Source organism: Dromaius novaehollandiae, unplaced genomic scaffold, assembly GCF_036370855.1.
Source record: "Dromaius novaehollandiae isolate bDroNov1 unplaced genomic scaffold, bDroNov1.hap1 HAP1_SCAFFOLD_84, whole genome shotgun sequence".
NCBI classification, from domain to species: domain Eukaryota; kingdom Metazoa; phylum Chordata; class Aves; order Casuariiformes; family Dromaiidae; genus Dromaius; species Dromaius novaehollandiae.
In genome coordinates, this window is record NW_026991408.1 from 54,182 (window position 1) to 77,493 (window position 23,312).

General features: G+C 40.9%; 1 protein-coding gene across 5 annotated transcripts in view; it reads left to right on the forward strand.

Annotated features, from left to right (window-relative positions):
- LOC112991639 (histone-lysine N-methyltransferase 2A) overlaps positions 1–23,312 on the forward strand; it is a 55,852-nt gene that overhangs the window by 25,799 nt on the left and 6,741 nt on the right. For 3 of the 5 annotated variants that reach the window (XM_064504159.1, XM_064504163.1, XM_064504162.1), the window contains 26 exons: positions 569–697; positions 1,551–1,664; positions 2,841–2,987; positions 3,248–3,343; positions 4,119–4,239; positions 5,054–5,167; positions 5,544–5,728; positions 6,318–6,491; positions 7,305–7,415; positions 7,661–7,734; positions 8,190–8,383; positions 9,339–9,445; positions 9,974–10,111; positions 10,785–10,943; positions 11,238–11,355; positions 11,446–11,524; positions 11,778–11,938; positions 12,380–12,565; positions 13,192–17,497; positions 18,869–18,949; positions 19,950–20,014; positions 20,931–21,101; positions 21,625–21,699; positions 22,018–22,196; positions 22,594–22,697; positions 23,227–23,310. In XM_064504159.1, coding sequence (XP_064360229.1) covers positions 569–697; positions 1,551–1,664; positions 2,841–2,987; positions 3,248–3,343; positions 4,119–4,239; positions 5,054–5,167; positions 5,544–5,728; positions 6,318–6,491; positions 7,305–7,415; positions 7,661–7,734; positions 8,190–8,383; positions 9,339–9,445; positions 9,974–10,111; positions 10,785–10,943; positions 11,238–11,355; positions 11,446–11,524; positions 11,778–11,938; positions 12,380–12,565; positions 13,192–17,497; positions 18,869–18,949; positions 19,950–20,014; positions 20,931–21,101; positions 21,625–21,699; positions 22,018–22,196; positions 22,594–22,697; positions 23,227–23,310 — 7,472 coding nt within the window. The remainder of the gene's footprint in view (positions 1–568; positions 698–1,550; positions 1,665–2,840; positions 2,988–3,247; positions 3,344–4,118; positions 4,240–5,053; positions 5,168–5,543; positions 5,729–6,317; positions 6,492–7,304; positions 7,416–7,660; positions 7,735–8,189; positions 8,384–9,338; positions 9,446–9,973; positions 10,112–10,784; positions 10,944–11,237; positions 11,356–11,445; positions 11,525–11,777; positions 11,939–12,379; positions 12,566–13,191; positions 17,498–18,868; positions 18,950–19,949; positions 20,015–20,930; positions 21,102–21,624; positions 21,700–22,017; positions 22,197–22,593; positions 22,698–23,226; positions 23,311–23,312) is intronic. The other 2 variants (XM_064504160.1, XM_064504161.1) reach the window with 2 other exon arrangements.

The following is a 23,312-nucleotide window of genomic DNA, read 5'->3' on the forward strand; positions in this document are numbered from 1 at the left end:
TTATGAGTCTGAGCAAGTCATGCAGATGCTAGTTTTTTTCTTGGCATCAGTATATTGATACCAAATTACTTGGCGTATGCCTGAGATGCAATTTATGTCTTAACTTGTTCCAAGACTTACACATCATGGGACGGGGGCTAGGTTGTCCATATTTACTAGTTAAAAAATGGAACTATCTTCCTTTTTATAAACAAAATATTTTTTTTGTGAAAAACCTGAATTGTCTTATTTAAATCTGTGGAGAAATGTGTAGATACTAGTTATGCCGACGCTTGCCCCACTGCATTTAAAAAAAAAAAAAAGCAAAGCATTCTGATAAGAGAACAGAATGAAAAACATGACGATAGAGGAAGATGCAGCAAATTGAAGTAGAAACATAATTGTGTTTGGAATGCTCTCTAAAAGGGTTTGCCAAATTATTACTTTCTTTGAACCTTTGCAAGCTTCTTAATTCTATGCTGGTTTCAGGGGTTTTTTGTATGTGAATTATCTGAAGTGTTTCATATGGTTTACTGTTTAAGGGTAATGTTTGGGGTTGGGATTAATGCAGGCTCCTTTACTTGACTAGGAAAAGCCCCCTCCTATCAGCAAGCCAGAAAGCAGCACACTGAATTTGCTCAGTACTCTGACTAATGGAAGCAGTTCCAAGCAAAAAACACCTACAGATGGAGTCCATAGAATCCGAGTGGATTTCAAGGTAGAGGACCAAATGTTTTAAGTATTTGAATATTAACTGACTCTAAACACTGGTGCTACAGCCCCTCAAGAGTGCTGACAGTGATTTCTAAGTTTGCGTGTCTGGTACTGTTCAGAGAGAACTGTAAATAGGAACCTTCATGACAAGTCATTTGGTTGATTTTTAGAAGTTTGTTATGCCTTTTTTTTCTTATAATTAGAGTACTGGATGAAGAGACAATTAAACCTTTAAACCTTAACTGTCAAAGTGAGGATGAGCAAGAATTTGAGGTTTATGAAGAATTATTCCATTAAGATGGAACTATAAAACCTTACCACCACTTGAGTCAACAAGATTTGGGGAAAATGTTAGTAATTTGTAATTCACAAAACTTTGGGTATATATGGGTTTTTTAAACTGATAAATCATGTACTTTTCTGAACAACAGTTGTTGAAATAATAAAAACATATTTTCCTATTTTAATTTTTCAGTCCCTCTATAAGTTTTAATACTGGAGGCTATAGTGAGATCTCATAAGTGTTTTATACAAATATGAAGTTTTAATAAAGTCTAATTATTCTGAAAAACAATTTTTAGTAGTAATTCTGCACTTGTGAAAAACTGTCTTGTTCTTTAAGCTTGCTTTCTGTGGAGGAAAGGATAGTACATTACTAAGCTCATTTGCCAAGAATAGTGATGAGATGTGTCTATTTTAATATACACTATAAAGTAGACCAAGGTAGAAGTGAAAATAACTTCGGTTTTAGAACACTTAATTACAGGCAAAGAATGTATAAAGCAGCAATGTGAGCGCTTTGTAGTGATGTTGTATTTTTTTATTTTGCATGATGATGTATCCTTTTGTGCTTTCAGGAGGACTGTGAAGTGGAGAATGTTTGGGAGATGGGTGGGTTAGGCATCGTGACCTCGGTACCTATTACTCCCAGGGTGGTCTGTTTTCTCTGTGCCAGCAGTGGACATGTGGAGGTAAAGCATTGTGTTCTGCTGTTGATGACTTAAAGTTACGCACCGTGTTATGAAAAAACTCATTATAATTCCTTTAATCCAGAGGAAATTAAAATAACATCTGTAAATCTGTCCTTGCTATGCTTTGTCCCAGGATACTAAAAATGCAAGATATTTAAATTCAGTATAAAGATTTCTGGAGTACTTTGGAAGTGAACTGTTACTAGATGTAAAAGACAGTATTTTCAAGAGCACCTGGGTCTCTTCTTAGACATAGCTTGGACACTTACCTCTTATGTAAAGCAGGAGCTTTGCATTCTGTTAACTTAAAATCAAAATGGGACTTCTAAATAATTTTAAAAGAGGTTTAGGCACTGTTGACTTTCTCAGGTGTGCCTGTACCTACTAGGAGTTGCAAACCATTGCTGAAACGTGACTGAAAAGCTGCCGGTGCTGTAAAAGCATCGGCTTTTGGCTTAAGGTTTATTAGATGCATTCCCAGGAAAAGACAGGTGTCCTCTCAACATTTCAGACCAGTTGCCTTGGGATGTACTCTAGAGAAGGCTTGATTACAATTGGTGGTCATTACTTGAAAAAAGGAGGTTAAATTTTGCATGTGAGCACCACCGCATGAAGGTCCGTTGGGACATGGAGCCATTCCCTTCTCAGTTGGGCTGCTCAAGTGGAAAAATGGATTCTTGCATGCCTTTTGACTTTGAGTCGGCAGTATTTGTGCCCTAAGGACTATCCTTTTTCTGAAATGATCAGCCATATAGAGGATACTTAGAAATTAGAAGAGCTTTCAAATGGGCCATCTAAGCTGAATGAGGGGAAAGATGTCCCTCTTGGCTCTGCATGTCCCTTCCTCCTTCAAACAATGGGGGTTTTTTATTCGGTTGGCTTCTGGTACAGACAGGGTGATAAATGTTGAAGGCCTCTAGGCCTGTACCAGTACCCAGAACACTTAAATAAAAGTGACCAAACTCTTGTTTGCTGCTCCATGCTTAATCTAGGTAGAGAAACGTATATTTAGGGTAACTGAAGCATGCCCGCAATTTCCCTAGTAAAATGTGTCAGTAAATACCTGTGTTCTGTCCGGCTGTAAAGCAGAGTTTGAAGTAGGTTGGAGAGCAAGTGGTTTGGTGTGGGGGTTCAGGAACGCCTTTGACTTGCTAAATCTCCCTCCCCGCCTTGCAGTTTGTGTACTGCCAGGTGTGCTGCGAGCCCTTCCACCGCTTCTGCTTGGAGGAGAGCGAGCGGCCCCTGGAGGACCAGCTGGAGAACTGGTGCTGCCGTCGCTGCAAGTTCTGCCACGTGTGCGGGAGACAGCACCAGGCCGCCAAGGTACAGCACCGGGCCGCCAAGGTACCCCCCGCTGGGCACCCAGAGCGCTTCGCGTGCCCTGAAACATGCGGCGGGAAGCAGTGGAGCGCGGACATCTGTCTGAATACTGCTGCGTACTGTTCTGAACTTACCTCGAGTCACTTAGCTGCAGCTTTCTCCTGTTGCCCTGAATAGGAGATCGAATATAAAACAAATATGCCCAGGATTTTGCGTCCTTTCTCAGCTTTCTGTTCACATATTTTTTCCCGTTGTTCTTGTAGCAATTGCTGGAGTGTAACAAGTGCCGAAACAGCTATCACCCTGAGTGCCTGGGCCCAAACTACCCAACGAAACCAACAAAGAAAAAGAAAGTTTGGGTGAGGTTTCTTGATTTCTTTTTTGGGTAATTCACTTGTTGACTGATCATAACTACAGACCAAAGCTCTGCAAATTACTTGCTCTGCTGCAATTACTTATCCTTTCAAGGAGGGGGGGGTGCCTATGGCATTGGAAGGTACATTTGGAAATAGATTTCTCACTAATGTTAGAGTTGCTGGTAATTCTCTGAACAAGCAGAATTTTACAGGGGTTACTCCTTTTTTTAGTTGTAATAATTCTTCTAATCGTAGTCTCAGAACATAGAAGAGCTCTTTAGAATGGAAACGCTTTTTTAGCAAACTTACTAGTTGACACTGACACTGAGAGACAAATTGGATTAATGTACTTTTTAGTGTCTTTCCACTTCTTGTTCTAAACAAGTGCAAAAGTCATGCCTATGGTGTACCTGGTACTGATAGTTTTTAAAGCATTTTCTACTGTATTGTCCTCCGAGTTGGCAAACTGATAAAATATAACTTTATATTTTAGGTCAGAAAAAATGCCGTAATGTTGTCCCATCAAACATACGCTTTTTCATGTGAAAGGTGATATTATCGTTAGCACAGGTGGCAAGGACAGAACAACCATATGTACTTTGGGAGGAAGGTCTTTTCCCTTTCAAAGAATTTCTGGTATTTGAAATGCCTTATTCTGTTGTGTAAGCTTTTTGCACTCATTAAATAGTAAAAAGTATGACATGTATCATTAGGACTAAAGAATGGAAGCCGTTGGATAAAAGCAAGTAACTCTTGCCAAATGTGTCTCTTTTTCCAGATATGTACCAAATGCGTTCGCTGCAAGAGCTGTGGATCAACAACACCAGGCAAAGGGTGGGATGCGCAATGGTCTCATGACTTCTCATTGTGTCATGATTGTGCCAAACTCTTTGCTAAAGGTACATAAAATTGTGATTATTTACAGCAGATGTCTTTTGAGGTGGTCTGATTCTGATGAGACGGTGTCAGAGTAGAGTGAAATGAGGGCCTACCAGCTTGTCAGTGGTACTACTGTTGGGGTCAAGAATCAGAGCCTGTATAACAAAAGCTTTTATAGGGAAGCTAAATTCTAAGGTTTTACAATAACTAACAAAAGTCGCTGCCATTCTATTGGCAGAGTTTGAGGTTTCCAGAATTTAAACCCTATAAAATATAATAGCAATTATTACAGACCTGTTGGTACAAGACATGAGGTAGCAGCTGAGAAAATGATATTCTAAAGGAGTCCTGACTTAAGAGCAATGAAATCCCTATTGTGAGTAGGGCAATTGCTCCTTCTCAAATTATTTACTATATGTTAGGCCTTTGACTCTAGGAGGGACACCCTGGGAAAATCCCAGGGTAGAAAATCTTGTTTATTCTACTGAATTTCTTGCCTATATGTCATCTTTGTTGTTTTCATTTCACCCTGTAAAGCTAACTGCATATAGCACTTTCTTAGTCTTACCGTTTAAAAAAAAAGGGTACCTAATAATGGAATTGTAGGCTAACAGTAATAATTGTAGGATAATAATAGAATTGTAGTGGTCTTCCAGGCAAGGGATTTTTGTGGCTGTTGTTTTCAGTGTTGTAAAAGTAGATGTACTTGTATCAGCAGCTTACTGCTGGGAGGTTTCAGAGAGCTTCTTTCTTGGTGCTCTATGAAGTAATCATCTGACCTTTAAGGTGCACATGGCAGCTGAACCGCTGATAAAAATCCTGTCTTGTTTGCAGGAAACTTCTGTCCTCTCTGTGACAAATGCTATGATGATGATGACTATGAGAGTAAGATGATGCAGTGTGGAAAATGTGACCGCTGGGTCCACTCCAAATGTGAAAACCTTTCAGGTAAGGCAAACTCTTACCTCCTTAGCCCTTAAAAATATGAGGCACCAAGTAGACCAAAGCAATCCAGTTTTGGACCTTTCTACTTTAGTGTTGCATAAAAGCCCTCACCTGTTGTGACCTACCTGAAAAAAACCTATAGAAAGGTTACAGGCAAACCAGTGTTAGTGTCAGTGACCTGCTGAACACTTACGACTGGCCTCAAATGCAGTATCAATCAGTACGAGTTGCACAAGGTGTTTTGGTTCCTGGGAAGATGTTTGATTTAGACAGCAAGTGTTGGTATACAGAGTGGGGGGTTTCCCTGTATCAGTCCATCAGTAAGTAGTTCAGATTGTTGTTCTTTGTTTTGGTTTCATTTGCTTTTTTTTGCCTCCAGATGAAATGTATGAGATACTCTCTAACTTGCCTGAGAGCGTAGCGTATACCTGCATTAACTGTACAGAACAGCATCCTGCAGAATGGCGTCTTGCACTGGAAAAGGAGCTGCAGGTTTCCTTAAAGCAGGTTTTAACAGCCCTGTTGAATTCTAGAACTACTAGCCATTTGCTGCGTTATAGACAGGTAAGTTGAAGCCTTCTGTTAATGTATACTGGCTTGAAGTATTGCCTGGTATTCAGTTGAATTTTGGTATTGCTGTGCATCATACTTTGAAAAGTTTCTTTACTGTAGTTAAAACAACATGTATTGTGATTTTTTTGTTTTCTTCCTTTTGTTCATTCTTATGAAAATGTATAGATGTAGGTATCTACGATATGACTTCTGAGGACAAAGAAAAAATAGGATAGAGTTCTTTGTAGAATAGGAGGATTTTAGGTCTGTGATGGTCAAAGTGCCTCTTTGAGAGAAGAACCAGATTTTAGTCTTGAAATACGTATTTAGAAATATGACTCCTGAAAAATGAGTTTAACCTTTATATCTGATCTGTTTGCCTTGCTGCGTGCTTTAGAGGTCAGCAGCAAAAAGCTGTTTAAGTATCTTTTTATATTTGTCCCTGTGTTTTAGAAGAGAATACAGGGCTTTGAGTCTCCTTTCTTCCACGTTAATGAGAATCTCCGTGCCAGTAAATGTGCAGGAGAATATGTCATGAGTAGCAGCCATGCTTCAACACTAAATAACCAATGTCTGTCTGTTGGCTTGCTGTTGTTAACAGGCAGCCAAGCCACCTGATTTAAATCCTGAGACAGAAGAGAGTATCCCATCTAGAAGCTCTCCTGAAGGTCCTGATCCTCCTGTCCTAACAGAAGTCAGTAAACAGGAAGAACAGCAACCTCTGGATCTGGAAGGAGTAAAAAGAAAAATGGATCAAGGAGGTTACACTTCTGTGGTATGCCAGAGTTTGAGAGTTTCATTCTAATTATAGAACCTATGAACTGCTTTATGACCTGTGATATTTGTGCCTGAGCATGCTGAAGCCTTTTCCTTATGAACAAGGAAATGGGTTTAATGTGGTGCTAAAAATAATTCTGCCTGGCACTCATGTTAATGTTGGCCCAAAGACACACAGATTACGCTGTTGTACGAGTCTCTTTAACCAGCAGTGATACTTGGTTAAAGCACCTCCACTCTTACTCAAACATATGTGTTCAGGGAAACAGGATATAGGTCATGTTTTACATGCAATGTCTGACAAAAAGCCTAGGCAAATGACATGGATGATAGTCCGTTATCTGGAAACGAATAATTCGTGTTTGGAGGCATAATCTCTTTAGGAGTGTTTTGTATAAACTGCTAATATGCAGTGAATCAATTTTCCTTGTGGGGAGCAGTTTTTTCCTCCCCCCACCCCAAAGCCTGTAATCTTAAGGAAAAGTGTGTGTTCCGAAGTGCTGTTGCAAACATGCTGTTGCCAAGCTATGGCCAAATCCTTCTGAGGCAGGTTGCTCGATTGGTTTAAAGTAAAAGTCAGCGGTCAAATTCTGACTGAAGGAAGAAGTGAGCAATTATGGTTTTATTTGTTTAGCAATTCTGCTAGTCAGTTTGCAAATACACAGAACTACTTGCTTTTTTACAGCCAAATTCTTTTTCTGCATAAATCAGTGTTCATCAGGAAGTCTGTTTGATGCCTTAAAAATTAGGAGATGGTATAGCTGTACAAGAGACAATCCTGCTGATATGAAATTTTGTGGCTTTCTTATAGTTGGAATTTAGTGATGATATTGTGAAGATAATTCAAGCAGCCATTAATTCGGATGGAGGGCAGCCAGAAGTTAAAAAAGCCAATAGCATGGTCAAGTCCTTCTTTATTCGGGTGAGCAGGACAGCAGTTACTTTGAAATCTGCTTTGTATCGTATCACTGTTTATGTTGCTATTGGAATCCAAAAGGTCCATCGCGCTTATCGTTGCTTGGCTATTTCCAAGATTTGTAATAATACCTTGTCAAAGTTCTTAATGAAATCTTACTAGTTGTACACTTGCAGTAGATCTTGGCTGAATTTCTTTTGATTTTTAGGTATATTGTATAACATTTCTAATTGAGTGTTGTTTTCCTTCAGCAAATGGAGCGTGTTTTTCCATGGTTCAGTGTAAAAAAATCCAGATTTTGGGAGCCAAACAAAGTAACAAGCAAGTAAGTAATTGTTCTGTGTCTGACTGCGACACCCTGCAGTTTGCCAGCTGTCAAAGCAAAAAGTATCAAGAGAGCCTGTATTTTAGAAGTAGAACAGTAATCACATTCCCTGGTCTTTGCACACACTTCATGGTTCTGAAGCAGAGGCCAAAAGCATGATTTAGAACTAGGTATATTGTGTGTTTGTTTGTCAGTCCTGTCCTTCCACCTCCCTCTCCTTCCCCCATCTGGTGTGGCCCTCATTCTGCATCCGTTTTCCTCAAAAGAAACAGCCAGCCACATCCCAAACCTTGACATATAAGTGACTGGTCATAGCCTTTGTTGAGAGCACATGCAGACTGTGAGTAATTAAATGAACTGTTATTGGATATTGAATGTTGGTAGCGCTAGTATACTGCGCACAAGGTCGCTTGGTGTAGCCAGGTCTGACAGCTGACTCCTTGTTGCATTTTCAGCAGTGGTATGTTGCCGAATGCAGTGCTGCCCCCTTCGCTTGACCATAATTATGCTCAGTGGCAGGAGCGCGAAGAGAACAACCGCACTGAACAACCCCCTCTGATGAAGAAAATCATTCCAGCTCCAAAACCTAAAGGGCCTGGAGAGCCAGATTCACCAACTCCTCTGCATCCTCCTACACCACCTATCTCTAGTAAGAAAATAGATTGCAGCAGTGATAGCCCCAAACCCAGAGTGCTTCGTTCCAAACGTTCTAGTAGTAAAGAGAGGGCTATGTTAGTTCTGTGTACCATTGAAGAATTTGGGAGACCAGTGTGGCCTGAAATCATTCAGTGGCTGTTACATATGAGATATTTCTAATTCAGACCGTAATAGGCAGTGTACAGCCTAGCTTTGCCATAGCTGCTTGAAACACATCCAGAATGTCACACAAAGCTATGCAAATCAGGCGCAAGAGTAGGTTATAGAAGAAAGAAGGGAGTTAGTGGAGTTGACTGCAGGAATGAAGAGATGGAGAGTGACACAGAATTAAAGGAGGAAATATGAATATTCATATTAGTGGGTCTAGGCAGTGTTTGCAAGCGTATACACAAAAAATGAACTGAAAAAACCTCTGGACATGACCCAGGAGCAGTAGCCCTGTAGGAAGGGGTTGTCACAGAGGACAAATAAGCCTGGGAGTGAAGATTCTTCCCCCTGCCCCGTAACTGCTGGATTTTTCACTCCCTGCTAACAGAAGGAGGCAAAGGCTACAGGACTTTGTGTCTTGCCTTACAGGTTTTGTATCTGTGCACTGGTTCCTCTGTCTGCCTGTCATTCTGAACTGGAGAGGCTTAGACATGTAGAGGAGCTTGGCAAGGAGGGAGACTGAAAGAACACTGTAGAATTAAGCTTAAGCAGTTGTCTGGATTCCCTGTGCTGAGCTTAGGCCTAGAAATATGTTTTCATCTGACCCTTTTCCCCCAAATAAGGGCTGTGTAAAGACTGATGCCAGCTTTTCCTTGCTTTACAAGCTAGTTATTGAAACTCTAGGGTGCTGTTTGGCTGTTTGGCTCTTCTGCTCTGTTTACCTACTGACAATTTTTCCAGATAAATTTTTGCCTCCCTGACCTTCAAGAATAAACAGCATTCTCTCTTTTGACTATAAGGTTCTGACAGAAGCAGAGAGGACAGTCCTGAACTTAATCCACCTCCAGATGTAGAAGACAACAGGCAGTGTGCATTGTGCCTGAAATATGGTGATGATAGCGCTAATGTAAGTACCTGGCACACACCCATTTTGATGACAGCTGATCTAAGCAGTACTGCAGACTTGGTACTGTGGACAAGCTGGATACTTGATTTTTTTGTTTGTTTGTTATCTTGGTATGACTTGCTTGAACTAAAAATAACCCATCTTGTTCTGGTTAAAAAATAGCATGGCCTTAACTTTAGAGGTGTCTTTAAGGCAATTCACTAAGTAACATCACTACATACAGTATGTGTGAGCAGCATACATTTCTAATACTGGAAGACTCATGGAATACCTGCAGGAATGGAATTTAATTTTCCTGCTTCCTGTGGTTGCATTTCATATTGTATGTACTTATCTGTAGTCTTCTCTGCCTAATTAACATTTATCTTTTAAACTCTAAAATTACCACTTGTTGGTGATTTCTTCATGGGTCGGTGATTCCTTTTTTGGGGGTGAGTTTAAACCCAGTGCAGCTGAAACCTACTGGGCTTTTTATGCATTGTTGTGTCTGTGGAACATTTGAAAATAATGTTTCTTTATGTTCTTTAGGATGCTGGACGTCTTCTCTATATTGGCCAAAATGAATGGACACATGTGAACTGTGCTTTATGGTCAGCAGAAGTATTTGAGGATGATGATGGTTCTCTGAAAAATGTGCATATGGCTGTGATCAGGGGAAAGCAGCTGGTGGGTATAAGTAAACAATGCTTTGTTAAACATCAGACTGCCTTACACAAAACAGAGACTGGAACCCAGCTAAAATATTCCTCCTTTTTTCTTTTTCTTTTTTTTTTCCTGCTCTGCCCCCTCCTTGTTCCCCCCCCCCCTTTTTTTTTCTTTCTTTCTATTGCAAATTGGTTGTTGCTTACTTTCCAGAAGAATGAAATGAGACTGGAAGCATGACTAGAAAGTAGTTTGTCCAAGTTCTGACATTGCCTCATTTGGTCCTAAGTGTTTATTAAAACAGCAGAAGCAGTGAAATGGGACCTTTTAGCCAGCAGCAAGCTGCTCGCGTGGGGAATGTTCTGTGCAAGAGAAACAAGTTGCGTATTTGCAAGCTTTGTCCATGAATATGCGACTCGGATGTGGAGTGCGAACAAGAAAGGCTGAGATTTGGAGGAGTCGGCCCCTAAATTAAAAAACTTGTTCTGTGTGAGGGATCTTTCTTCCTCTGATGTCCTGTTTCATGTCTCTGATATGTACCTGTGCATGCGAGTCATAGAAGTAAAATGTTACAAAAGTGAAGTGAAAGATCAAGCCATATTCTAAACTTCTGTCATTTCCAAAGAAAACAAATGGTAATAATAAGTTACCTGATTTTTTTTAATTAATTTATAAGCTTTTCCTTTTACCTTTGTAGAGATGTGAGTTCTGCCAGAAATCAGGTGCCACAGTAGGCTGCTGCCTCACTTCTTGTACAAGTAACTATCACTTTATGTGCTCACGAGCTAAGAACTGTGTCTTTCTGGATGATAAGAAGGTTTACTGCCAGAGGCACCGTGACTTGATCAAAGGAGAGGTGAGATTGTTCTTTCATACCCTGGTTTGCCTAAGGGTTAGGATAGCTGTAGATGTAAACATTTCTTTAAAAGTTAACGTTGAATGTGTTCCTCATGAACGAGGGCCTGACTGCAGTGCTGTTAAAGAGAAGTCAGTGATATAACTAGCATGAGAAAGTTTGACAAGTGCTTTTTGAACTGCCACACAATACCAAATTAAAGACCAAACTGAGGATGCAGTAAAGCAGACTGCATAGCACATAGGTAATGGTTCCTTTAAAATTAATTAGTTGTTTTGTGGGTTCTTGTTCCAGGTGGTTCCTGAGAATGGGTTTGAAGTTCTTAGGAGAGTTTTTGTGGATTTTGAAGGGATCAGTTTGAGAAGAAAATTTCTTAGTGGCTTGGAACCGGAGAACATCCACATGATGATTGGTAAGATCTAGTGTCTGAACACTTGTTCCATCTTTCCTGGAATCAGGTTTCTGCTGTTCACAGAACATTTCTGTTCCTCTTTCTGCTTAGGTTCAATGACTATAGACTGTTTAGGAATTCTGAACGACCTCTCAGACTGTGAAGATAAGTTGTTTCCCATTGGCTATCAGTGAGTATGGGCTTTTTCATGATTAAACCTCTTTTACCAAATTAGATGCCATACTGGCACTGAAGTAACTTCTGTGCAAATTGACTGTAGCTTTCATAAGCTGCTCAAGAACCTTGTGATTAAGCTCGGTGTGCAACATGTTGTGCCAGTAAGCCTTTATCGCTTGTAATTTTGAGAAATTGAAAATTTAAGATAGAGATGTTGAGGTTTGCTCAACTGTTCACTAAATTACTTTGTTTGAAATGTCTTTCAGGTGCTCAAGGGTGTATTGGAGCACAACAGATGCCAGGAAACGCTGTGTGTATACCTGCAAGATCATGGAATGCCGACCTCCTGTCATAGAACCTGATATCAACAGCACTGTAGAACATGATGATAACAGAACAATTGCCCACAGTCCAGTACCTCTTACAGGTAATATTTTAAGGACTTTCGAAAGGCATATTCTCTATATGTTTTTGGTGTAGTATATCCCTACCAGAAAGAGAGAGCACGACGTCGTTTAGAGGTGGGAGACTTACTATTATTAGTGTTACAGGTGTCCACGGAACTTTAAATATGTTGTCATTGTCCCAAGGCAAAGCGCTATTAGTAAGGAAGCTGCCAAAAAGTTTTTTTTTTTAACTCCTACACTAATCACATTTCTTCCCATAAATGTTTGAAAATATTTTTCAGGAAGAAGAAACCAGACGTTATCTGAATGCAAGGGATCAGTAATCTTTGACTTTGTGTTTAGATAACAAATATGTTAATTTCCCCAAGCGAAACTTGATAGCAATGTATATACTTTATCAGATCATAGCCTGTGAGATTCAGCGATGGCTTATATTTTGTTTCTCTTTTATGCTGTTACAGAAACTCTCTCCAAAGACAGCAGAAACACACCTGAAATTGTAAACCCACCATCACCGGATCGTCCTATGCATTCTCAGACATCTAGTTCCTGTTATTATCCAATGGTTTCAAAGGGTCCTAGGATCAGGACACCGAGTTATCCATCCGCGCAGAGGTCTCCTGGCTCTAGGCCTTTGCCTTCTGCAGGTATTTCAAGCGCTGTTGACTTTGATTTCTGTTATGCTTTGGGGGCTTTTTTGCTTTGTTTTGAGGCTTAATTCAGAATGTGAGGTTTAATTTTCTGTTTGTAGCGAAAATAGTGAAAAATGGGAGTAGGTTTGAGGGAAGGAAAGTTCTGGACATATATAGCAGGGGTGACTTGTCAGGAAATGCACAACTGAAACAAAAACGTGCTTGGGATGAAGAAAGCAACTCTCAGGCAACATTACATCTCTCCTGCATTACTGCTATAATGAAAATTGGCACTTAATAGTCTCAGCTGGTGTTCTTCTAGAGAGAATCAGAAATCCAGTATTTTAGGTCACCTACCCTTTCTGTATGAGTCACATTTTGTTTAAAATTCATTTTTGACAATTCACATCTGAAGCTGAGATACAGAACACTGAGATATTAACTTGTCAACTCTGCACAGTGAATACTCATTTACAGTATCAGATTTTTAATACATAACTCAGGTATCATTCTTTTGTTAATGTTATTTGACTCAAAGGTTTTGGTGGTTTTTAATTTCTTGTGTTTGTGAAAGAACTAGATATATACTGATTGTGAAGGATTCAGATCACTTGACAGTCTTTCTTGCCTTATTTCTTCAGGGAGTCCTACCCCAGTGACCCATGAAATAGTGACAGTGGGAGATCCTTTACTATCCTCTGGACTTAAGAGCATTGGTTCTAGGAGACATAGCACCTCTTCTTTGTCACAACAGCAGTCAAAACTCCGGATGATTTCACCCACAAGGGCTGGGAACACTTATTCCAAGCACAGTGTATCTTCAGTTTCAGGCGTGGGGTCCTCTTCAGAACATGAACTGAGTGTAAAAAATACTGACCGCTTTGTGGGATCAGTGAATTCAGGTACTCCAAGTGCTCCAGTTCAAAGCTGCTCTAACAGTTTGAGCTCCCAGAAAGCAATGGCTACAGGTGGAAGTAAAACTTACCAGCTGGATGCACCTCAGTCCACAGAAGTAAAACATTCTAGTAGTTCAGATGCGATAGCCAAAGGAACGCCTTCGAAAGGAGAGAAGATGAAAATTCTGGCTTCAAAGGACCCAGATTGTTCAGCTCATAGTTTTTCTTCTGGAGGAAGTTCTAAAATGTCTGCCCAAGCACACAGTTCATCAAGCACAGAATTAAATGTTAAAATAGGAACCTTTCAAGAATCTTCAGGATCATTTTCTTCCAAAGAAACGATATCCTTCCCATCTTTGCATCAGAGAGGCCCAAGGAAAGACCAGCATATGGAGCCTGCACAACTAGAGAAAACTACTTTGGTTGAGGAGATGGAAGCAAAGAGCTTAAAGTCTGCAGGTGTAAATAGCAGATCTCCTGCAGCAAGTGAGCAGGTGGTTTCTGCCTCTCGAGACAGGCGGCAGAAGGGGAAAAAGTTAATGAAAGATTCTAATTTTAAGGAGAAACATTCCTTGAAATCTCTTACAGATTCAAGTCAAGCAGTAGGCAGTGATGAAGGAAACTTGAAGGCAGAATTTGGTAATCAGGCTTTGGCAACTGAACAAATTGGTCAGAGGTTATGTAATAATGTTCCTGCTGAAAAAGCTGGCGAGAAGTCTCCACCTTCACAAGGGTCATCTAAAGGTTCTGTGACGCAGGTTGAAGCGGCCTCTAAGGAGTCGCAAGCACCTAGAAAACGCACGGTTAAAGTCACTCTGACTCCTCTCAAGATGGAAAGTGAAAGCCAATCTAAAAATGCACAGCAGGAAAGTGATGCTGAACCTCAGTCTACAGGGGCAGAACTGGCCACTTTGCCGGAGCCCTCCTCAACCTCTGAAAACCCAGAAGATGGCTCTGTAGTTCAGAGAAGTCCAAGTGAAGCACCAGCACAGGAATCCCAAAATAATGCATATGAGAATTTACCTGTTCAAGATAACAACTTGATGCTTCAGGATGGAGCTAAACCTCAAGAAGAAGGCTCGTACAAGCGGAGGTATCCACGGAGAAGCGCTCGGGCCAGATCTAATATGTTCTTTGGATTGACTCCTCTGTACGGTGTGAGGTCTTACGGAGAGGAGGACATTCCATTCTACAGCAACTCAACTGGGAAGAAGCGAGGGAAGCGGTCTGCAGAAGGACAAGTGGATGGTGCGGATGACTTGAGTACATCAGATGAAGATGACTTATACTACTATAATTTCACTAGAACAGTGGTTTCCTCAAACACAGAGGAAAGGCTTGCATCCCATAACTTATTCAGGGAAGAAGAACAGTGTGATCTTCCAAAAATCTCGCAGTTAGATGGTGTAGATGATGGAACTGAAAGTGATACAAGTGTCACAGCAACAACAAGGAAAGTAAATCAAGTAACTAAAAGGAGTGGTAAAGAAAATGGAACAGAAAACTTAAAGCTAGATCGAACTGAAGAATCTGGAGAGAAAGTGCAAGTCGCGAAGAGTCCTGCTGTCCACAAACCTGATCCAAAGATTGATAATTGCCATCCTGTGAGCAGGGTTAAAACACAAGGCCAGGATTCACTGGAAGCTCAGCTGAGCTCGTTGGAAACAGGCCGTAGGGCGCATGCCAGCACGCCTTCTGATAAGAACTTACTGGATACTTTTAACACAGAACTTCTGAAATCCGACTCTGACAATAACAATAGTGATGACTGTGGAAACATCCTCCCTTCGGACATCATGGACTTTGTTCTAAAGAATACACCATCTATGCAGGCTTTAGGAGAAAGTCCAGAGTCGTCTTCGTCTGAACTTCTAACACTTGGAGAAGGCTTAGGTCTCGATAGTAACCGTGGCAAGGATATGGGTTTGTTTGAAGTTTTCTCTCAACAGCTGCCAACTACTGAGGCAGTGGATAGTAGTGTTTCTTCCTCTATATCAGCAGAGGAACAATTTGAATTACCATTAGAACTTCCTTCTGATCTCTCTGTTCTGACTACTCGCAGCCCTACAGTGCCTAGCCAAAATCACAGCAGACTTGCTGTCATTTCAGAGTCTTCCCTCTCCTCTTCAGGAGAGAGGTCAATGCTTGCCTTGCCTTCCACAGAATCTGGGGAAAAAAGAGTTACAGTTACAGAAAAATCTGCTTCAGGTGAAGGTGATACAGCTCTTCTGAGTCCAGGAGTAGACCCTAGCCCTGAAGGACACATGACTCCTGATCACTTTATCCAAGGGCACATAGATGCAGAACACATAGCCAGCCCACCCTGTGGCCCAGTCGAGCAAGGGCATGGCAGCAACCAGGATTTAACTAGAAACAGTGGGACTCCAGGTATCCAGGTGCCGGTATCGCCAACTGTTCCCCTTCAGAGCCAGAAGTATGTTCCAAATTCCACTGACAGCCCCGGTCCCTCTCAGATTTCTAATGCTGCAGTACAGACCACACCACCCCATCTCAAACCAGCCACAGAAAAACTTTTGGTGGTCAATCAAAATATGCAGCCGCTGTATGTCCTCCAAACACTCCCTAACGGCGTTACTCAAAAAATACAGCTTACACCTTCTGTTAGTTCTGCGCAGAGTGTAATGGAGACTAATGCTTCAGTGCTAGGGCCCATGGGAAGTGGGCTTACACTGACCACAGGATTAAATCCAAGTTTACCCTCATCTCAGTCATTATTCCCTCCCACTAGCAAAGGATTGTTGCCCATGTCCCATCACCAGCATTTACATCCCTTCTCCACAGGCACCCAGACTGGCTTCCCACCAAATATTGGCAGTCCTTCGCCAGGTCTTCTTATTGGTGTGCAGCCACCCCCTGATCCCCAGCTGTTAGTGTCTGAAGCTAGCCAGAGGACGGACCTCGGCACCACTGCTTCTACGCCAGCTGCTGCCCTGGGCAAGAAACGGCCGATATCTCGTCTGCAGTCACGGAAGAATAAAAAACTGGCTCCCTCTGGAACCCCTTCTGCTATAGCTCCTCCTGATATGGTCTCCAACATGACTTTAATTAATTTTGCTCCTTCCCAGATTTCAAACCACCCATTGGATTTGGGAACCATTGCAAATTCAACATCCCATAGGACTGTCCCCAATATTATCAAAAGATCCAAGTCTGGAGTCATGTATTTTGAGCAAACATCTTTGCTCCCGCAAGGTGGGACTGCTGCTGCAGTTGGCACGTCTCCCAGTGTTATTGGGCCCGAGGCCAGTCACCTCCCAACAGGACCTGCATCAGGACTAGCGTCCAGTTCCTCAGTACTCAATGTAGTATCCATGCAGGCCACAGCAGCCCCCAATACTGGTGGGTCAGTTTCTGGTCACGTTCTGGGGCAAAGTTCAGTAACATTAACTAGTCCTGGATTATTGGGAGACCTTGGTTCAATAAGCAACCTCTTGATCAAAGCTAGTCAGCAAAGCCTTGGTCTTCAGGAGCAGCACATGACTTTACCACCAGGTTCTGGGATGTTTTCGCAGCTGGGAACGTCACAAACTCCGTCAACAGCAGCAATGACAGCTGCATCGAGCATTTGTGTTCTGCCTTCAGCACAGACTATGGGCATGACAGTTGCTCCGTCATCTACTGACCCAGAAGGCTCTTACCAGCTTCAGCAGATGACACAACTCTTAGCCAGCAAAACTGGGATTGCTTCCTCCCAACTAGACCTTGGCGCAGCTTCAGCAACTCAGTTGTCAAGCTTTCCACAGCTGGTTGATGTTCCCAATAACACAGGACTTGAGCAAAACAAGGTTTCCTCTTCTGTAATGCATGCCAGCTCAGCATCTCCTGGAGGCTCCCCGTCATCTGGTCAACAGTCTGCAAGTAGCTCTGTGCTCGGTCCCACAAAATTGAAGCCGAAAATTAAACGCATTCAGCCATCTTCAGACAAAGGGAACGGAAAGAAGCACAAAACTTCTCACATGTGGACCAGTTCCTCCGAAGCACACATTCCAGACAGAGGGGCCCTTGCTATATCCCAGGCCTCAGCTACAGGGTAAGAGTGGTGTTTGTTTTTGCTCATCCCTGATGTTTTGTAAGCATATCAGAAAGAATCCTGCATTAGTTTCTACAGTGAATTTTCCTTTTGACAGATAATTTCTAACATGGAAACCTCAGCTGTCAATGGAAAGCAGATCTTTAAAGAAGTTGATAGAACTTTTGCCTTTGGAAATAGAAGGATGAGAAACTTAAGACTTTGAGGACTGGGTTTAGGAGGGCTTTCATTCATTGTTGATTGCTCTGGCAAACTAAATAACGTTTTAGATGCATCAGTATAAAATATGGTACTCGAAAGAGCGTTGCGTTCCATTCCTGTGTGTTATTAACGATATATAAATGCTCTGGAAGTTTCAATAATACTATTAGCTGTGTGCTAAGGCATCAAAATGATGCACTATTGTAGTTTTGTCTTAGTCATTTTGATTAGAGAATTTAATCTGCATGCCAGTTTTTGAGAGCTTAGTGTCTCTCTAGTGTGCAGTCTGTTCCTTCTGCCCCTCTTCCCCCCTCCTTACTCCTTACAGGCAAGAGGAATCGGGGAAGACCTTGGAGAACAGGGAGAATCCTGCTCTCTAGTTTGGCAGAGCAGCAGCAAGTGCACTGCTCTCTCACAGTAAAGAATTATTTTCCAGACCTTAGATTAAAACGGCATTTGACTCGAGTCTTTGAAATATGGATCTGTAGAGAGAATAAGAACTGTTGATCTACGTTTTACACGTGAAACTGACAGTTTTGTTAATGTGCCAGGTTGTCTCTTGGTATCGTGCTGCTAACAAGTATGCATTTCACTAAAGGCATTACACCACTGAGTTTCGATCCTGGCTGTGTCAGAGAACTGTCCAGAATGATTGCTGGTACTAAAAAGACAGTACTGTCCATCTTTTAGTAACTGAGAAATATTACATATCATTTTTGTAATTTCTTGTTCTTCTTAACATCTTGTGATAAGTCTGTTTTTTAAGTAGCTGATCCCAAACTCTTTGGATAGCTTAACCTTTTTCAATAGTTCTTTTGTGTTGCTGATACATGCCCATCTGTTTTGGTCTGTAAATGTTTTCTATAGTTGTCAGCATACCATCATGTATGTTTTGACCCCTGGACTCATTGCTTATGGTTGCTCAAAAATGTTTCTGTTCCCCAGCTTCATGCTACTCCTTTCCCTTTAAGTGCAAGTCTTGAATCTGATGCAATGCTGGAAGTGTGATCTTGTTTCTCGTATCTTAAGAGTATTTGTTATTATTTCTGTAGCTTGTTGATCTGCTGAATCACTTGTGGCAACTCCCAGTGGACCTATTGCTTACCGTTCTCGTTTATAACATGTACTGCTTGGCATGAATCTTGAATGCTCCTAAATCTTTTTTTCCAGGACTCCCGCTACAAAAGCAGATGTGCAGGATGCAGCAAGCATAGATCAGCCATCACAGAAGCAGTGTGGGCAGTCTGCAGGGTAAGCATTAAACAACCTTTCCGTCAGGTTTTGCTGGCTTGAGCTCATTACTTTAAAGAAATGTGTGTGGAGTGGGAGAAGTCTTACTTCGCCAATTAAAATATCTTGGGAGATTTCAGTCTGGAATGAGCAGTCATGTTTAGTTCCAATATTGAGCCTTTTTTAAAATTAAGTGTAATGTAGATATGGGGAAGCTTTTGCTTGCTGAGAACAAAACAGAATATTCATATTCATACTGAACAGGACAATGCAAAGAGCAGGTCACAGACTGTACTAAATTAAACTGCTGCATGATAGATGCCTCAAAAATAAGTGCCAGTGAGTAGAATTCTTTTTTTTTTTTCTTCTTTTCTTTTCTTTTTTTTTTTTTTTGGCAATTGAACTGATATTAGAATATTTGATCTGGAAACAAATTTTTGTATCCCTATCTAGGTCTCAGATTTTGTAGGTGGCTATCTAGGGCTGGTGATGCTAGTAGATTAATAGCTGTAAGAGCCCTTCATTCACAGAATAAATACACTGACATTAGCTTAGCCTTGAATAACTGTTCACTGTCTTCCCATGGCTTTCCAAGGCCACCCAAGTTAATTCTGCAGCCTGATTACAGCGTGTATTATACCAAGCTGAAAAAGGAATAGTGAATAAGGCCAATCATAGCTAATATGTTTACAGGTAACATCCAGGTTTTTACTGTGATGATGTGGATAGGGAAAGCTATGGCTTAGACTGGTCTTTTCAAATTCTATTCTGTGCAAAGTTGTTCACTCTACTGGTATGCAGTGCAGTTATTTTCCCCTCTCTGAAATGACACTGTAGACAGCTCTTAGGAGAAGAAAAGTGTGTAATGCTATATTAGAAGTTAAATTTGAAACTTTTAAAAATCTGTTTGGCATTCTTATCATTTCAAAAAAAATGTATGCTTGCTTAAATCTGGCTCAGCCATAGAAAATGGGAACGAGGTAAGTTGTTAAATACGTTTTCATTTTCCTTCCCTCCACAGGCAAATGGCTGTCCTCCCAGAGTCTCAATCAGCACAAAATTTGGCAAATGAGCAAGAAAATGCAGGTATGTCACGTCTTCAAAAAGCAATGAGTCTTGGGGCTCTCAGACTGGGAAATGAAGAAAACCTTGTAGCTCTAATTTTTTTTTTGTCGCTTTTGTGCTCTCAGAAAAAATCTCAGAGCTAAGAATCTATTTTGTTGTTCTTGCTTTGAAGGGAGGAATGTTTTCTTCACTATTAATGGAAATTGCACACACGGTTGTGTCTAGTTTGTGGAAATTTCAAGACTTGAGATTTTTACGCTCTTGTTACAACACTGTCAGGTTTTTTTCCTTTGAGTAAAACCTGTGCTTCAAATCTTAGTTTTTGAAAAGCACATTTTACTGCTAATACTGGATGCGAGAGCTCCAGGGCACTTCTTAGACATTTCAGATTAAATTTGAAAGTGTGTGTCATTGTCTAATTTCTTCACAGTCCAATGCCATTTATATACAATTAGGGTAGCATGGGTAGCTCTCACTTGTAAATAGTGGTTATCCTGCTCTTCTTTGTTATTGACTTAGTTCTCCTAGTATATAATGGCAGTTTAGAAGCTAATCTGTTACTTACATGACCTGTGGTTGTGGAGCTTTAATATGAACAAGTCTTGTCTTTCCATGAGGATGTGAGTGTTGATGAATGTGTATGAGAATCTTTTCACGAATGCTGATTGCTATTCCATAAGCACTGCTTTACAGATGCCATGGCTCTGTGTTGTCACCACCATGAAGAGGCAGTATGTTGAGGTAGTTCTTCTAAACCAGGGTAGAATTTTCAAACATTGGTGAAATTATAATTTGAGCTTGACAGGTTCTTCTTAGAAATAGTCATGTACCAGTGAAAAGGCAAGTCAGTAATTCATTTATTTGGTTGTGGAGCAACCAATGGAAAAATTTTATTCTACCCGATACCTGTCTTCATGCTGGCTTCTGTCTTTTCTAGGCTCTAAAGCTCTTGAGGAAGAAGAGAGCACTTTCAGCTCCCCACTTATGTTTTGGCTTCAGCAAGAACAAAAGAGGAAGGAGTGTCTTGGTGAGAAGAAACCAAAGAAAGGTTTGGTTTTTGAGATCTCAAGCGATGACGGCTTTCAGATTTGTGCAGAAAGTATTGAAGGTGAGAACTGTGTGTTTTTGGTTGTCTTGGTTTTAACTTTGCTTATCATAAGTCAAATTATAACTTTTGAGGATCTGTTACGTGTTTTTATACATCTTCAGAACAGATATATTTTTTTTGATCTCTTGACATACAGCTCTAGAACAATCCTAGTTCCTAACAATGCTTGGATTATATTTTATATATATGTTTGTGTGTGTGTGTACGTATATATCTTTGTACATGTACATTTATATATACATACATACATACGTGTGTGTGTGTGAGATCCAAAGGTCTGTCTTTAATTTATAGGCCTTGAAAGGGATGCAGAGTTCATATTGTCTAATTAGCTTATTGTGTTGGAAAGCAGCATACTACACATGTACATGAAAGTCTACTGATGGTAGGTTGCTTCACTAGAAGCCTGATAAGACATAGAAGAATAAGCAACTTAGCAAGGGGTGCCTATTTTGGGAATCCTCAGTGCCCAAGGCTTGGATACTCTTTTATACTGTTTTGTCTTCTGTTTGTGTAACTACAGATGCCTGGAAATCGCTGACTGATAAAGTTCAAGAAGCCCGTTCCAATGCCCGCCTGAAACAGCTATCTTTTGCAGGTAATATCCAATGCACAAGTCATTTCTGTTACGCTGTTAAATGCGCATTAAGAACAAACAGACCTTTCTGTGAGCATCTCGAGGTTTGGTGTCTTAGAGTTTCAGTTTAGCTGCTGACTGATGTATAGAGGATTATTCCTCCTGATAAAACGATTTAAAATTCTAATGTGGAACTAATTAGCTAATACAGCTGAAAGTTGTGAAAGTTGTAAGCTAGCACCACAGTTGTATTTAACGTGCTGTCATACCCTTCTGTTCCCAGTCTGCATTGTCACATGTTGTTTTGCTGTTGTTGTTGTGATCTATTTCTTGTTTCAGGTGTGAATGGTTTGAGGATGCTGGGGATTATCCATGATACTGTTGTGTTTCTGATTGAGCAACTTTATGGAGCAAAGCACTGCCACAACTACAAGTTCAGATTTCATAAGCCAGAGGAGGCCAATGAACCTCCTCTGAATCCACATGGCTCTGCTAGGGCTGAAGTCCACCTGAGGCAAGTATGAGCTTTGTCGTTAGAGTTAGCAGTCCGTTTGCTTGATTAACTCCATGGCAAGGCATAAAGAACAAATTCCTACAGAGCTCAAGCTTTCCATTAAAAATAAATGTTAGTAATTTTCTTATGTAAATCAATAGTATTTCATCTTTGGAACGTGCACGTTGTTCTGTGGCTTTTCTGTTGTCCGCTTTGCTTAGCAAAGCTTTCTTGGTTGGTGGTTTTATTCACAGTTCTCAGAAATTATTGTGTATTATCCTGAAGCTTACAAGGCTTTGAGAGAGGACAGACTGGAAAAGGCGTAAAGCAATAAACCTGTCAAACTGTTGTGGCAACCAAGTGTTTAAATTATTTCCAGACAATAAAACAAACTTACTTTGATCTTTTTGAACTACAGGAAGTCTGCATTCGATATGTTTAATTTCTTGGCTTCTAAACACCGACAGCCGCCAGAATACAATCCAAATGATGAGGAAGAGGAGGAGGTACAACTGAAGTCAGCCCGGTATGCAGCAGGATTTAAGGGTTCAAAAGGGGAAAAAATACATGGTGTTAAATAAGTCTGATCTCTTGATTTTATCTGCTGCATACTTTGATGTGTTGCTTAAAACTTGAAAGATATCAAGCAGTAGAAAATATAGGGTAGACTCCCCCATTAGCAAGGGAACGGATGACAGCTGAAAGCGACCAGTCAGACCAGTCGTCTTTTGATTTCCCAAACATCCCCACCCGATAATGTAAGACATCATGATTAGAGTTTGGGGAGAAAAGGGAGGAAATTATCTGTATTTAATTTATAGGAAGGGGAGCTAGTTAGAAGTAAGGAATTTGTCTGAGATAAGATATGGAAACAACTGTACATTTAAAATTTAAAAGAAATTGCTACACTGAAATAATTTTGATTGTGTTCTCAGTAGGCCTAGGGCTGCAGTGTCAGAGTGCCTAAATGTTTATGTCTTGGAAATTATCCCAGCTAATATATGTCATGGGCTCTCGAAAGAAGGCGATCATTCACCAGTATCTCTTTGTTCTAGGAGAGCAACTAGTATGGATCTGCCAATGCCCATGCGATTCCGACACTTGAAGAAGACTTCCAAGGAGGCAGTTGGTGTCTACAGGT